At 39.9% G+C, this 17,001-nt stretch overlaps 1 protein-coding gene across 2 annotated transcripts; it reads right to left on the bottom strand.

The window, feature by feature from the left end:
• Window positions 1-2,334: 2,334 nt before the first annotated feature.
• On the bottom strand, window positions 2,335-15,464 carry LOC137589375 (cAMP-regulated D2 protein). 2 transcript variants are annotated; one of them, XM_068307097.1, is made up of 8 exons: window positions 14,904-15,464; window positions 13,866-14,067; window positions 13,382-13,515; window positions 12,632-12,759; window positions 12,345-12,463; window positions 11,735-11,875; window positions 10,605-10,777; window positions 2,335-3,341 (listed from the first exon to the last, which is right to left on the bottom strand). In XM_068307097.1, the coding sequence occupies exons 1-8, from the start codon at window positions 15,375-15,377 to the stop codon at window positions 2,889-2,891; spliced, it is 1,824 nt and encodes a 607-aa protein (XP_068163198.1). In that variant the 5' UTR covers window positions 15,378-15,464; the 3' UTR covers window positions 2,335-2,888. The 2 variants fall into 2 exon arrangements, with proteins under 2 accessions (XP_068163198.1, XP_068163199.1); XM_068307098.1 differs by lacking the exon at window positions 2,335-3,341 and adding an exon at window positions 4,114-4,313.
• Between the last annotated feature and the right edge of the window lie 1,537 nt (window positions 15,465-17,001).

Raw genomic sequence — 17,001 nt, 5'->3', positions numbered from 1 at the left:
ATTTGCAAAAACACTCAAAGTTTGACTTTTAAATTTCAAAGTATTTAAATGGGTGACCCATAAAAGTTTAAATCAAAGTTTAATTGGAAAAGTCAGAAGTTTTAATTTATGGTGGATAATTGATATGCGTTGATCAGAGACTACTGTTCTTATTATTTAGATGAAATCAACACAAGACTTTCAACTCAGCAGTTTTAAATCAACTGAACTGGTATTTTCCTACATCATGACTAAAATACTAACACACCTTAATTGGATTGGACTTGTTGTTTTATATAACCTACACTGGACACTCATTCAATTCCAGTACCTTCAAAACGCCAGAAGGAACACTGATTAATTGCCTACAGACATAAGAGATTTTCTCTGGGCATGAAAACCAATGGGACAATTTTCCAAAACATCAAACTATTGCCTCAGGTGATAAATAGCTTTGTGTAAAGTGCTGTTGACTGCGCCATAGCCTCTCGCTGTACTCTGGCTGGTCTGAGCAGCCTGTCGAACAGAGAGCTGTCGACTGATTTTTAATTGAAGCTTCCATGTCTGTAGTCAGATCTTATTAGAATGCACCGTTGCAAAGCAGCCACCGTGGTCTAGTGACAGCCCGTGATGGCCAGACATTGATTCCATAAGAGATCTTAAATTATCTGGGCAACAGACAAGACTTTGTCTGACTCTCCTCTGGCTCTCAGTCCATCTCCCTCTTATCAGTTGTCACTATAATGAGCTGCAGTATTTTTTTTGTGTGTGTGTGTGTGGGGGGGGGGGGGCACCCCTGACCTCCATAGCCACACAGTTATGATGAACTGTAATTGATTAACTGCATGGCCATCTCAAACAGCTCAGTCTCAGTGAGGGTCATGCTTTTGATAGTGAATGACTGGAAAGTAAATGTCTGCTGAAATAATTAAATGGCCTCATCGCGCCCCATGTGCCGGTGCTCTACCAATCAGTGTGTGTGTGTGTGTGTGTGTGTGCAAACAGCCAGTAAGTGGTTTTTTGTGTGAGCAAATGTGTGCAAGTGGCATATTTTAAACCCTTGCCAAAAGAAACAGGACAATTTCCTGTGACATTTATGCCAGTGGATAGTGAAGCATCTTGGCGAGAGAAGACGGGACTGGTGGGCACCTGGAGGCTAGAGAGACAGGATTACAACTGGAGACTTGCCAGTTTAGCTTCTGGTTTGGCTGGAAATATCTGAGTAACTGCTGAAGTAAATAATTTGTCCCATTATATGGTTAATGAAGAGAGGCACCAAATCTCACGATAGTCTACTGAGCAATCATGTTTCACTAAAAACTTCAAATCTAAGGGATGTCCAGATTTCATGGCAACCAATCAAACAGTTGTTGAGATATTTTGGTCTGGAGCAACAGATTCACATCACCATCTGTATGCAGCATGACCAAAGAATTAGCATCAGCTGGTCATGATAAAACAAATGTCCTATATAAGCTTTAATGATCACATCTGTTTGGTAAAGTCTTTTCTCTTGGACAATTATGTGGTTGATCCATCGATTCCAACTCATCACATACTGACGGTGTGAAGTTTGATAGATAGACAGACAGACAGACAGACAGACAGACAGACAGACAGACAGACAGACAGACAGACAGACAGACAGACAGACAGACAGACAGATAGATAGGGAAATATAATGATAATAATAGATAGATAGAAGGTCCATGGCTGGGTTTTAGAAAATATTGATGACGAGTTGTTTACTTTCAAACAGTACTTGAACTCCAGTCTTCTGGCTGACGGTCATGACTGTCACGTCCCATCACCCAGCTAGATGAAAGTATTTGAGAGTGATGCGGTGATGAGGTGATGCAACAACTGAAGGCACTGCATACATCAAGACTACCAGAAACACCTTGATAACAATTTTGCACACTGTTGGCTGAACTGATAGCATGAAGTTGTCACATACAAATCAATGAATAGGTGTTCCTATAGGGAGCTGGTGGAATTCCTTACCTTATTGGGTCTGATGGCATTAGTTGTGGAGTCTGAAGGGGTGCTGATTAACAGTAAATAGTTCTATTCAATATCTGTATTTGAAAATAACCCTAACCCCTACAATGTGTATTGAAGTGCATCTTTAAAATCATTAAATATTCATAAGTTATTATATAGTTACGATGCCTTTGTCATTGCTCTGTAGAATGAAGAAAGTTATGAAAATGAAGAATTAAATAAGAAGGTGTGTCCAAACCTTTGACTGGTACTCCACATGGTGACAGAATGACTTTTTTTCACACAATTGTAACAATATAGAAATCTTTTAAAGGATAATTGATAAGATTTTTATTTGTTACTTTGCCTCATTTCATCTCTGTAAATCACTTGTTCCAATAACAAAAAGGTAGCAATGCAGATTTAACATATATTTTCTGTGTATTGATTTCCGGAGTTTTTAAAGTAGGCATACTCTTTTCAGATGAAATGTGCATGAACAGCTTGCACCTCAATAACAACCCAGACTGACTTTATAGGTGTTTGTCTGATGGGGGGAACAACGACATAAAAATGTGGCAGTCCACAGTTTTTTGTGTCATTATCCTTTTTCTCTCTCTCATACTGTGGTTGGTAGCACCTTTTCATCGACTTTATTGGCGGTTTTACAGTTACAGAAATGTATTCACATTAATGGAAAACACTGGCGAGAGACATAGTTCCCTGTTGCCCTTTTCCAAGCAGTAGAAGCATTTTCTTTCTTCAAACATACCATTTACTGATAGAATCGATGCTTGGTAGTGGTTCAAAAAAGATATATTTAATAACAAGGAAAATGACTTTTTTGGGTACAAAGAAAACAGCATGTATTGACGGTATTTCAGTGCAAAGAAACTAAGCACCTCCCTGCTGACTCTGTTTTCCCACTAATAGATCCCCAGTTGGTCCCAGAAATCACATACATGGTTCCTGGTCCCCACTTGTGCGTGTGAATGCACTGTCAGGTTCATGACCTGCCAGCCACTGTTGTCAGAATAGCGTGGCCAGGCAGGCAGACGCTGCTCCTGACAAAAAGTCGTCTGTTGGGCCTGCGAGGAAGGGTCACCGGTGTGGGCAAAGGCGCCCCAGTAGCACAGCATCCGATTGGACAGCAGCTTTTCTGGTAGCGACAAGGTTAAGTTGGCCACCAGGAAAGAGTCAAAGACAAAAGGCAGCTCAGCGCCATGACAGGCGTGCTGGAAGCAGAAAGTTAGACCTGACCACACACGATGATCTGACACCACGTGGTCGAATACGTACATCCACACCCTGCTGCCTTCAGATGTGCCGGTGCGCGCCGACCTCCTGGACGGACACAGGAAGATGAAGTCGGTGACAATCTTGAGAAATGGAAGAAAAAGATATAGCTGGTTAGAAAATCTTGCAAAAAGACTGATCTTCATTTCTTTCTGAAAATTCTTGACAGTGGATGCTGCCATGATATTTTTTTAGCTCTATCACATAATGATATGCTATCATCATGCGGCAGTGGCTCAGTTGGAAGAGCGGGTCGGCCAACGATCACAGAATTGTTGGTTCGAATCCCACTCCCGCCCAGTCACTTCAGAGTGCTTGGCAGTGCTCCGAAGCGAGCACTGCTGAGACGCCCTTGAGCAAATCGCCGTCCCCTTTGTAAGTTACTCATTAGGGGGCACCAAGAAGGAGGTGCCCGCCACTCTACCTCCCCCCAGTGCAATCTTACAGTCCCCTTGTGTGTGTGTGTGTGTGTGTGTGTGTGTGTGTGTGTGTGTGTGTGTGTGTGTGTGTGTGTGTGTGTGTGTTATAGGGCCTTTACACACTATATATGCAAGTGATCAACTGTAAGCTAGCGTGTGCTACTAATTTCCCTTCGAGGATTATTAATGTATATAAAAAAATAAATAAATCTTTCCGTCTGCAACAGAATATTTTTCTTGTCATTGCTATTCATTCATTCATTCATCCATTTTCTGAACAGCTTCTTCCTCTCCCGCGGGTCACTGGGGTTGCTGGAACCTGCTGGGTCACTGCTGGGTGTGAATGCCTTACTGGGTATCCTGTACTTTCTGCCATGTATTTTGAAGCAAAGAGTTCGAGTCAACAACAAGCTCTCCAACCTCCGACACACCTCGACTGGCTCCCTTCAGGGCTGCATGCTCTCATCTCTGCTCTTCATCCTCTACACCGATGACTGCAGATTCACCCAGCCTCAGTGTCACCTGGCGAAGTACACTGACGACACAGTTGTCCTGTCCCTGCTCTCACGTTCTTCACAGCATCATGGACCAGCTTTACAGTAGTTTATGGAATGGTGTGACAGCTTATGCCTTGAGCTGCATGTGAGCAAAACCAAAGAGATAGTGGTGACTTTTTCTAACAGGCAGAGGGAGCTGGCTGCTGCATCCACCACCTCAATTCATGGAAAGCCAGAGGAGCAAGTGGAGGAGTACAAATATTTAGGCACTATTTTTGATAACGTGGTGAAATTATGCTCTAACACAGAGGAGATCATCAGGAAACGTTATCGGCGGCAGTATCTCCTAAGGAAACTCAATTTCCTTGAAGTCAGCAAAAACACGTTTACACTGTTCATGTTTACACTGTTACATTTACACTATTTACACTGTTCATAAGAACACACATAATGCTGATTATATGAAGCGTTTTTATAGTTTGACAATAGTTTGTTTTTGCATATATTTATTAGCTCATTGTACATACCTGTTTATATTGTACATTTCTGTTTATTGTGCATTTTACTGCTTTATGTGATTTATTTTATGCGCTTTATTTTATTTTGCTTTATTGTGTATTTTACTGCTACGTGTGCTTTCAATTGCCCCTTGCTGACAAATAAAGGTTATTGAATTGAATTGAATTGAATTGAAAAATAATGAGAGAAAGTGATTAGTGTGACATCAACAAGGAGAGATATTTGGGCAGAGTAGAAACAGCCATTTTTGTGTCTCAGATGAAAGGGAACAAAAAGAACGTGAAAGCAGGCCATCTCCCATCTTCTGCCTGTTACCTGGAAACCGGTTCATAAGCATTCTCAACGGCCACATAACCTGCGCCCACACGTTCACTTTTTTCTTGAGTCCCAACATGACTCACCGTAGGCACTGACCGAAGTGGGTACAAGCACAGGTATAAAATAAAATCATACTGCATGTCTTCAACTGTTTCAACTTCTTCCATTTTTTACCGCTCTGTCATGCACAACGCTCTTCCTTATGGCGCCTTGCTCTTGCAAAGTGGTATGGGACTACATCCAACATCAATCTGGATGAGTTAGAATTTTTGGCCACCAGTCTGTACAAACCCTTAGGGATCCTTTTCAAGCTGGATGAGACATGGTATGTAATCCCAGTGAACTCTGGATCTACTCCTTGTTGTACGTACAGGAAAGACTTACATGACCTCAGCAGCATTACACTTATCTATAAAGTGGTGTCTAGCCTCCCTACACAGGAAACATGTTTGCAAGAGCTTTGCAAATGGAGCAATTCACCTTCTGTTAGATTATGTTTGTCCTTAATTTAACTCATTTGGCTGTAGACCCCTTTTAAGTGTAACCACTATCAGATGAAGACATCCACAATGGCTTTTTGACTAGATGTAATACAATTTATCCATGAAACCATCTTCATTAATAACAGTTCTAATCAAAGATCAATCAAAGATTGCTACTATTCTGCATTAGACAAAGAATTAATGACAAAGTGTACCCTTGGTGTATGTGTACTCTATGAGAGCGCTTCTAGTACTGAAATGTAATAATTCCAAAATATTTATTCTAAGTAATTTAATTCCTTCTGCAATTCTAATCAATGATATCTATAGTTTGGAATATTAATTGTAGAAGTTTGTAATGTTCAATTGTAATTTAAAACGGAATCTATAATTGTAATTTAAATATATAATTTAACAAGTCTCATTGAAATTTTTAATAAAGCTGTTCATAATACAGCTGTTATTCACAAACAACTGAATAACAGCTATAAATCTGTTGTAACTAGTTGAAAAAGAATTTTTACAGGTAAAATTTTATATTTAAGGCCAACCACTCACACTCTCACACCAAAAGTCAACTTTGAAGCCATCATTTCAGTTAAGCTTTTAGAGGTTAGACAAAACCAGAGAACCCACACAGACACGGGGAGAACATACAAACTCTGCAACAAAAGTATTCCAACCTGGAACCTTTTTGCTGTCAGGCGACAATGAAATAAAATCTATTTAAGATAAACTGGTTGAAATGGTTTAGAACAAGTGCAGCTTTAAATTACAAAACATGTTTCAAAGATTGTTTCATTAGCTTTTCACAGATGAGCTCATCCAAATCTAGCTTTAAATATATAGAAGATTTTTGTTTTGTTGTTTCAGATGCATTTGGAGAACATGGGTTTATGTAATACAGAGGAAATAAACAAGAACCACAGATCTATTAATGCTATAAATGTCTGAGCTGTCCACTCCAGCCGTCTTTGTGACAGACTGTTTGCCATTTGTGTTGACCCTCAGTCCTCTGGGGAGGTGCCCTTGATGAAGAGATGCAGGGAGGTGTATGTGAGTACTGCACTGTGTACTGCATCTGAATACTAAATATAATACTAAATATGATCAAGAGTATCACCTTGTGGTCCCCACCTTGTATTTTATATCAGAATCATTTAGATGCTGGAGGCTGTAGAGTCCCTCTTGTATCTATGTGTATCTAGATACATACATATATATATAATTATTATTATTATTATTATTATTATTATTATTATCATTATTATTATATACAAATAAGTTACATGAAGATTTAAAGTTCCCTTTGTGTTGAAATTTGTTATTTTGTCGACTGTGGTTCCCTTGACCGAGGAATAATTTTTATGATCTGTTTGTCATCAGGATTACAGAAAAAACACTCTCCCAATTTATATAAAACTTGGTGGGAGAGCGTGTCATTGGCCACAAAAGAACATATTTCGTTTTGGAGAGGCTCGGTTTTTATCTTGTAATCTGCCCTCATGTGCTTCACACTGTTATTGGCTGGGGGCCACTACTCAATGAAAAAGCATAAACAGGTCTTTGAAAACACTACCACACATGTCTAGTGGCTCATAATTGATGACTGATGAGGCTGATGCTGCAGCTACGCACAAATAGTTTTGCATCCACACCTATGGTGGTTGTGTTTTCAGATGTACATCAGAGATCTTTTATGTTATGAGTCACGTATGCAGCATCAGAGACCTTAGCCAGGACAATTTAGACTGAGGGATGTTCTCTCTGAATGCTCCTCTAGTTTGTGATGATTTAAATTTTCATTCCATTACCAAGTCAGTCAATGTTTCTTCCGTGGCCCTCCCTCTCTGACTTCTACTTCATCTGCAATTCATCTGCTGATCCCTCCTGTCGCTGTGAATACTGATGACAGTCACTTCTATGTGGGATTCAGGCTGCTTCTCAAATGGACAAACTGCTTGATGACTGCTGTATTCTTCTCACATGTAAATGATGACAAGGCAAATGAAAACCTGACTGGTCTCTGCAGGAGGCAGTTTCAGAAAACCTGGAGTTGTAGCTCCCTCTGCAGGAAACTGACAGGAGAGATGCCTGAGGAGCACGGGATTGTGGAGTCTGCTGAAAAACAGCGATAATGCAGATTCAGCCTTTCATCATCCCTCCCCAAACTGACGAACATTTTTGGTTTTTTTTGCATGGAACCATCAGAACAAAACAAAGCCAATGTGAAGGGGATGCAGCAGAAGTCTGGGTCCTCCTTCCTTTGTTCCACATCTACTGAGTGGGATCCATGATTGACTGCCCACCTCAAAAAGTCACACAATGACTGGTTACTGATGATTGTGATAATAATAAGGTGGAGATTATTAATTACATGTTCAAATGTAGCCCAAATGTAACCTTTTTCACAAGAGCTGCTCAATCCTGGAGAGATGCTGGGTGCATTTGTGGTTCCTCATAAATTACACACTACTGTCTAAATGTCATCCAGCTGGAAATTTGCTGACAAATTCCTGAGTGCCACTGGGTTGCCAAGAAGATTGATCATGCAAAATGTTACTCAGACCAATCAAGACTTCACTTTTCCTTTTGATTTAAAACTGAACTCCAGCAATTTGTGTGTTTTTTTGATTATTACTCTCAATTCAATAGAAAACCATTGTCTCAGGATTGAAGAGATGACACAATCTATATTGGCTTCCTGCCACTGCACCTTTAGGGAGTTGAGTTTGAAAATGGAAACGGTTCAAAGCATCACCATATTAGAATCTACTTGACAAACGTACAACAAAATTTTAATTTGTGTCTGCAGATCCACGTGTCATGGAAAATCCGTTTTCAGCGGAAGCAGTGTTGCGTAAAGGGGTGGTATAGTCAGTCACTGACAGAGTCAACGGTTAATTTAAATCATCCTGAGGGAAGCCACACAGACAAAGAGCGCTGACACAAGATTATGTACAGCAGGGAAAATTAATGTGTTTGCAAACAGCACCTTTTATTTGCAACAACACCCTCTGTGGCCCCAGCTGTTCAAAATGTGTCTGAACAGTAAGCTATATTATTACCTCCACCAAAGAGGGGATGGTTTCATGCCTATGCTTTGGCTGTTTGTTTGGATGAGTTATTATTAGCAGGATTATATAAAAATTCATGAAACATTTCACAGAAAACAAAGTCGTGTCATTCTGCAGTTAACATTTAGGTATCAAGCCCTCAAAACCTGAGGGTAATTTTCAACAAATCAGTTACCAGGATGAGCAGGTTGTCAAAAACTTCCATTTGGAAAATATGTCAGAGCTACGGTCATTGGATAGAAATGATCATTACATATTATTGTTTAAATTATTTTAATAATTTTTTTTGTGTTTTTGTGTCCCGTCTGTCCAGCAAGGCTTCTAACTAAAACAAAGATAAAGGAACACTGATTGTCTTTTTTTTTTTTTAAATTCCCTTCAGGCTAAAAATTTGTTTTAGAATTCATGTTAACATTTTAGTGCTGACCTTCATAGTCAAGCCCATTCTGATGTGACTGATCTTTGACACCTTTACTGTATGATCATTAAGGTCATCAGACCAGAAAGACGTTTTGAAAACCAAGGAGATCCAGTTTCCAGACCTCAGCACCACAGCTATGGACTGACCTTCCTCTGTCTCTGTGTTGTTTTGGGTCCATCCCATCTTTAAAGAAAGAGCTGGAAAATTATCTTTTAAGACAGGCTTTTATTATTTTTATCAGTTGAACAGCTCTTACTATCCCTCCTGTGATTTTTCTTCTCTTGCTGTGAAATGCTTCATGATTTTTATCTGCGGAGTTCTACAGAAATAAACTTCACATACTTACTTTCTGAGCATGGCTGTTTGGACTGCTTGTTTACGTAATTTCCACACAGGGATCAATAAAGCACTATCTCATCTCTTATCTCTCTCATTGATTCTACTTGATATATCACCATGAGGTTAGGTGTTGCCTTCATCGTGAAATAAATCATGATATTTTGGATCTCGACCCTGAAGTAAACAGTCGTCAGTGAAATCAGATTTTTCTTGAGTGACTATCAAACTAATAATTAAACCAAAGTGACTCTACATGCGATGAGTCATATTATGACCATGGGAGTGATGCCTTTGGGGACAGTCTGATCTCAGTTTAGGTCAGCATTAAAGTATTATTGAATTAAATATAAAACAAAATGCACGCTGCTTTAAGAGATTTACAGTAATTTAATTTTATCTCACACATATAGGATGCTCACGAAAAAGATGATCACCCAAACATTGGTAAATTTTATATATATATGGGTTTTATAAGACGATATATAAATCAAGGAATTGGAGAAGGCTGGGACAATTTCATCAGGAAAAACTGGAGAAATGGGATGTTTGCTTCCTTGTTAGTTCGCCTGACATACAGACCAATTATAGACCAATAGACATACCAGACGTAAATGTGACTGCTTAAACGAGTTAACATGAACCACAAAGTAAAAACAAGAGGATCCATGCTGCACATGCAGCCAGTGTCACCTCTTCAGCACGTGGAGTGAAACTCATGAGTGTCATTTGTCCTTCACCAGCAGACAGCATTTGTCATTAGTCGTCTATACCCCCACATATTCCAGATTGTTTTCACATAAACACTGGATAGTCGTACACTCTGTACTGCAGTGACAAATTTGAAGCAACGCTGTTCCCGTTAGATTTGGTTATTGCTAAACGTATGTTTATTTTGTATGTAAAACATAATGGATTCAGTTTATAACTATGAATAAAACCCTAAAAACTCCAACAAGAATAAGAATTAAATTCAAAGCTGTGTCACAAGTAGTCATGAGTTTAATTTGTCCTCCTTAGTAGGAGACAGAATTAACTTCTCTGTTATTCTAGTACATGATGTTAAGATGTAATGGAATGTTCTTTAGCTCTTTATCTAAATGATCATCATAGAAATGTAACAACATCTCAAATTATTCTGATATAGGGAAGCTTGCATTTGAATTATGGAGAAATTTTATGTATAATGTATATAAAATATATTGTGTGCATATAAATATATTGTGTGTAAATCAATCTCCAGTGCTGAGGCTGTGGAATGTGACTGGAGATCTTACTTGAGCTAACATGTCCCTGTGGTCAGCATCCGTGTACAGAGGCAGGTACTCATGCAGGATCCTCAGGGCGTGCTGTTTAAAGATGGCGGTGATGTAGATGCTACTCTCCACTGCAGACACTGGCCTCTTGAAGACACCATACGCAAAGATGACCCCTTCCTCAGAGGTCGTACCTGCATGACAGACCACCGTACCTCAGTCCAGACAAACAGGTGGATGTCTGTGTTTCCATTGAGTTTTGGTGGATCACGCTTCTCTTTGAATTAAATTTTTTTAATTTAAATTTAAATGTATTGGAAATGTTTACTGCCTGTTATCAATAAGGGTAATTTCCCTAGGGCACGTATTCAGGTTTCAGCTTGAATTAGATTCACGAGCTGCTTAGTTTCCTAGAAAGTGGGATTCTGGCCAGACGAGCCCAGACAGCAATGAAAGAATGCACTGAGGTTCATAATAATAAAAACAGACATGAGAATGAAATTGAGAACTTTTACTTCTCTACTGTCTCCACAATGTCATTCCATTCTGATATCAGCGTGTAAGATATGCTTGAGTGTTCACTCAAGTAAATGTACAAATAACACATTTTAAAAATTGTCCTGTTTTTAAAACTTTGCATCAGTAAATCTGAAGAAGTGTTGTCAGCTAAATGTATTCAAAGTCTGAAAATGAAACATTTTTTTATAGCTTTTTTCTCTCTGTACAGTCTCCATGCTATGCTAAGCTAATTGGGTGCTGCTGTATGTTCACAGACAGGTATAAGACCAGTTGTGGTCTCCTCATCAAACTCCTACAAACATCCCAGGCAGGAAACAAATATGCTCCCCAAATGTCATCAAAATGTTAACATTTAGCCATCAAGAGAGAGAAGAAAGTGTGTGATTTAGCCCTGGGTGTGGGGTCATCAGCTATGTGTCTTAAACATCTACAAATATAATTCAGTAGTTATTAAAAAGGTATAAATATAAAGCGAGTTAAAATGTCAATACACAACCACCTCAATGGTCTTTCGTTGCATTCAGTTAGAAACATTTCAGGCAGTGCCATTTGCTATCCCAACACATTTTTTTTTTGTGTGTGTGTGTGTGCGTGCGTGCGTGTGTGTGTGTGTGTGTGTGTGTGTATCCTACCCAGCAGAACTGGCTTCTCTTTTTGCCAGTGGCCCTTCAGGAAGGCAGCGACAGCTTGCTCCTTTATTAACTCTCCGTCGATGTACGGACCCCACGTCTCAAAAACCTCCAGGAACCTGAAGGGGTTAATAATTTTGGAACCTAAAACCAGGTGAGTTCAAGAAAAAACACACACTGTTTATTACCACAGGCATCTTTATAATTCAGATTAATTAAAATCAAATCTTTAGAAATCCTCTTGTGTCACCAGAGCTGAGATGCCAAATGTGTTTTCTTACACATTTTCGGGGTTGATATTGAGATCAGAGCAGCAGAAAACAGCCGATGACACAATAACTGAGTCAATGATACTGATCAATAACTGTGTAGATACATTACAGTGATTTTCAGCCAGGAGGCAGTTTAATCTCTCTCTAATTGCCCCTCCAGAGGCCAAATGTTCCTCATTTTTCATTACCTTGTTTTCCAACATGCCACTAAGGAAAAATAATGTTTTTTCATCAACTTTTCAGATAAGCATACAATATCCTGCCTCGTTATGTAAGTGTGTGGGTAGCCGTGAGCGTTGCTCTAAATTTGGTGAGCGTAGGATGTGTTTGCATCGCCCTACTTGTTTTCATCTGGGCGGTGAGGACAGCCTGCGGAGTCAGAGACAGCAGGCAGGCAATGTTGCTCACGGTGCAGTTGGTCTGTTCAGCAAAGTCTTTTCCCAGCTTCAGGGCATCATGTCTGGAAAATAACAAAATACCAGTTGGAGTGAAGTATGCTGGGACATCGACTCAAGTACAGAAGGAGCTGAAGAAAAATCCATTCTGAGGGAAAAAAATGAAATCTCTTTGATTCCATGGTAACAGACAGAGATCAGTCACACAACACTAAGCTGAGCTGGATCCTCACCTGGTCTTTAGCGGGATGGAGAAGGGTAGACTCTGCAGGATGGCCTGTTTGAACAGAGGCTGGCTGCTCGGGATCATCAGCTGAAGACTCACCGACTGAGCTCCTGCACTCTCTCCAAAGATGGTCACCTGACAGGGAAACACAGCAAACATGTGTCAAAGAAATCTAGAGACAAACCTTTATTAAACAGCCTATTTTAATAATTACATTTTATCTTTTCCATTAATTTTTTCAAAAAATAATCAAAATACTTCAATTACGGCTGTAATCATCGCTGGGTGTGCTGGATACTGTTAAACATTTAACGACAGTGCATTGATTCTGTGATGGGAAATAATTCATGGTTATGAGGACCTGCAAAAAATGTCAGTCAAACATAAATCAGGTTATTTTTGCTGAAATAACTTCCATCTAAGCTCTGTTATGATGACGTTTATTTTAAATGAAAATAATTAAAACTGCAATTTCTGATTTTTGCTTTTGTTGAGATTTATTTGGACGTTACTGTGAAGTGCCTGATTGATATATCTATGAATAAAATGGAATCCTAGCAGCAGATGTGATGCATTCCAATGAGATTTGGTATTATTGACAAGAATTAACCTTTATGCTGCAGTAGGCAAAGCGTGACGGCACTGATGATGTAATCATCAGTATGTCCAACCATGAGCATTTTTGTCTGCACCATATTTCTATCTGGTAGTTGTAATTACCAGGTGCATGACAGAATGAATGTGTGTGTTTGCTCGCCTTGCTTGGATCACCTCCGAACACCCCAATGTTCCGTTGAACCCAAAGAAGAGCTGCCTGCTGGTCCAAAATCCCATAATTTCCAGCATGTGATGTGTCAAGGTCTTTGCCCAGGACAAGGAACCCAAAAGCACCTTAAATCAAGAATTTACAGAACAAGTGAGACATAACGGACTCTGGAAAGGCATTTATTTCCTCTGGTTTCCTAATTACTGTTGACATTCAATGTATAAGTTCCAGCCTTCCAGTCTTACAGAAAGACAGTCATTGCTAACAGGCTCAGCAATTTAAAATAATGGCTCACAAACATAGACACAAAAAACATACGCTTTCACCAGATGCCTGTTTATTAACTTCCTTTCTCCTGCACATACAATACAATTAAACGAGACAGCAAATAGACACACTAGTGATTCATACACAAAGTCTGCATTTTCCCATGTGATCATGCAGGTTGAAATTTAAAGTGAATATAGTTTCTCACCCAGTCGATACTCCAAGCTTACAATAACAGTGTTGGTGAAGTTACTGAGAAATCGTCCATCGTAAAGCGGCTTGGAGGCAGAACCAGCGATGAAGTCCCCACCATGGATCCACACCATGACGGGCAGTGGGCTCCGCAGAGGGGAGCCAAAGGTCACATCCATAGGAACAAAGATGTTGAGGTAGAGACAATCCTCGCTGACCTTTTGAGGGTGTTAAATGAAATATTCAGTTAGTATTCACTGAATAATATTCAGTGAATATAAATATTTAATACTGACTTAACCTTGAGTGATTGCTTTGTCTGCCTGCAAAATGATATTCCTTGAATGACATATATTTGTACAAATATAGTTTTGTTGGTCTTCCTCATTAAATAAAGCTTCAATGAAAATAACTTTGCTCTATGTATGTATGTATGTATGTATGTATTTATGCAATTTCCTCCGGGATTAATAAAGTATCTATGTATGTATGTATGTATGTATGTATGTATGTATGTATGTATGTATGTATGTATGTATGTATGTATGTATGTATGTATGTATGTATGTATGTATTTATTTATTTATTTGACCCGCAAAGCAGAAAAAGCACCTATAGACGAGATGATTCTGGTCATCTCATCTTCCAGAAAATTGTTGGATGGATTTGTTTGTTTGTTTGTTTGTTCAAATTACGTACAACCCAACTTTCAGCTAAACCCATCATCATCTTTTGGGCTCAGGCATGTATAACTTATAAAGGTTTATTGTTGTGCCTACTCTACTGTAAGTCATTCATTAATATAATTACAGATATTAATGATGTCAATGAGATATTAATTGCATGCATTGATCTCATTTAAAATTGACCCCCTTTTGTGGTTTTTTAACTACGAGACTACATGGAGACAAAAAAAGGGGAAAACATACAGTATATATATACTGTGTATATATACAGTATAAATAATTGCAGATATTCAAACACGTTTTGTCATCTAGAATTGAAATTTAGTGAAAATATGAAAAAGAATGAACATAAATAATCTCTTTCTTACTATCTGAGGACACTCTCCAGCGATGGGTCCACTGCAGACCTGCATACAAGCTGCCCTGGGGTAGGAGGCATCATAAACCCCTCGCCAAGGACTGACAGGTCTGGGTGGCTTCCAGCGGTGAGGTCCGATGGGTGGGTCTGCGTATGGTACCCCATAGAATACATGGGCCTTATCCAGAGTAACACCCTTGATCTGGCCTTCTTTAGTGAACACCACCGGTCCTGGAGCCCCGTTTGTATCCCCGTTGGCTGATGAGTCCTTGGTTTGCCCTGTGACGGAGACCTCATGGCGTCTCAGCTCCTTGGGGGAGTTTTCCTCTCCACTGGTGAGGAACGGATCATCCCTCACCAGCAGCCCAGGGGAGATTCTTCTCAAAAAGCTGACAAGGTTGTTGTCATAATTTTTTGTTTGCTCCTCAGAAGCCAACACCAAACTTAATGTGCACAGCAGCAGAAAACAGTGCCAGCTCTCCATAATGGGAATACCTTGATACCTCCCCAGACAGTGCTGCTCAGATCATGATTTGACCAGCATTATGGTACAGCAGAGGTTGAAAAGTCGCAGCCCCCAAGAAAACCTGCAGACTGAAACTCTCCATAGACTGTGCCAAACTTGTGACTCTAATTTGGCTGACTGCTCAGATTAATCAGACAAAAGCTGCTCTGTCTGATTGCTGAGTGTCGTCCAGTAGACCCTGAACAGCCTGATATGGACATTGTGATGCAGCGCCACTAATGGAAGACAGGCCGTCTTCCCTTTGCTTAATGTAATCACAAAGTCTCATGCTGAAGTTTAACAGGGCTTCAACAGAGCAGCAGGCTTCATGAAACTACGCAGTTTTTGTTAATCAGTTTTTAATGAACTAATTTAAGTAAACTCTTTAATCCATGAATCAATCAATCCATCCATTCATTTTCTTGTAGTAACAATCAATAGTCTTATCTAGAGCTACTTATCCAGGTCAGCTGGAGCATATGCCATTTGGCTACGAGCGAAAGGCCAAGTTGTTTTTGGAAGTGGGAGGAAAGCGATGACACAAACTCCACACAGAAAGGAATTGAACCCAATGTGTCTGTACTGCACAAATCATCTGCTAAAGCATCCACTGCATCTCCAGTTACTGACGATGATGTCGCAGAACGTCCCCCCTGTTCAGAGATGGCTTCTCCAGACGGGTCTTGGCAATGGTTGTTGGACTATGGTTGGCACTGACCACACCTCCCGGGGTTGAGAAGCTGAGGCAGCCAGCCATCACTAGAACTGAGGAAGCCTCTTGGATGAGAGGAGAAACCTCTTGAAGAAATGTTTGCAAAGTCCAGTGGATTGATTTAAACTACTTTGGACAACCATGACCTGGACAGTCACACTGTTAGCCTGACACAGTTTAATGTTAGTTCACTGTTAAACAAGAATTTTTCATTAATTTGATGATATTATATTATGCAGTGCGCCCTCGCGCATTTGCGCATTAATGCTCGTGACTTCACCTCATCAAGGATTTTTGGTAGGCAGTCACGTGACACCGTGTGCAAATTCTATTGGCTGACGGCATCCGGAAGTGTGTTCTGTTTCATGAGTCTCGGACTTATTCTTTGAACAGTTGATAAGAGTGTGGGAAAAGGTAATACAGGTAGAGGGTGGTTTAATATCAGTATGGGGAGGGTCATAAACATTTAAATTACCGTAAATAATAAGATAAATAGTTCATCACTCAATCATGGAATTCGTTAATTGCGTGTGATTCCTGGAACGCATTAACTGCGAGGAACAAGGGTGCACTTTATTATAATAATTATAACATCAATTGCGGAGTTTTAGCTGAGAAATTACTAAAAATGATTGGCCAGCAGATCTAGCTGAAGTCTCAACTCCAAAATACAGTTTTTAAAATTCTACAGGTCAGCATGGGGGCACAGAGGGTAGCGCTGTCGCCTCACAGCAAGTTCTGGGTCCATGTCCTGTTCGTACGTTCTCCCTGTTTCTGCATGGATTCTCTCTGGGTTCTCCGGCTTCCCCCTACTGCCAAAAACATGCAACTTAAGTGGATTGGTTGGTTCCAAATTGCCCATAGGTGTGAATGTATACGTGAGTGGTTGTC

This window comes from Antennarius striatus, chromosome 22 (assembly GCF_040054535.1).
Source record: "Antennarius striatus isolate MH-2024 chromosome 22, ASM4005453v1, whole genome shotgun sequence".
In the NCBI taxonomy this organism is placed as follows: Eukaryota; Metazoa; Chordata; class Actinopteri; order Lophiiformes; family Antennariidae; genus Antennarius; species Antennarius striatus.
Note: the sequence above shows the minus strand (reverse complement) of the source record. Positions and strands in the feature narration are given on the sequence as shown.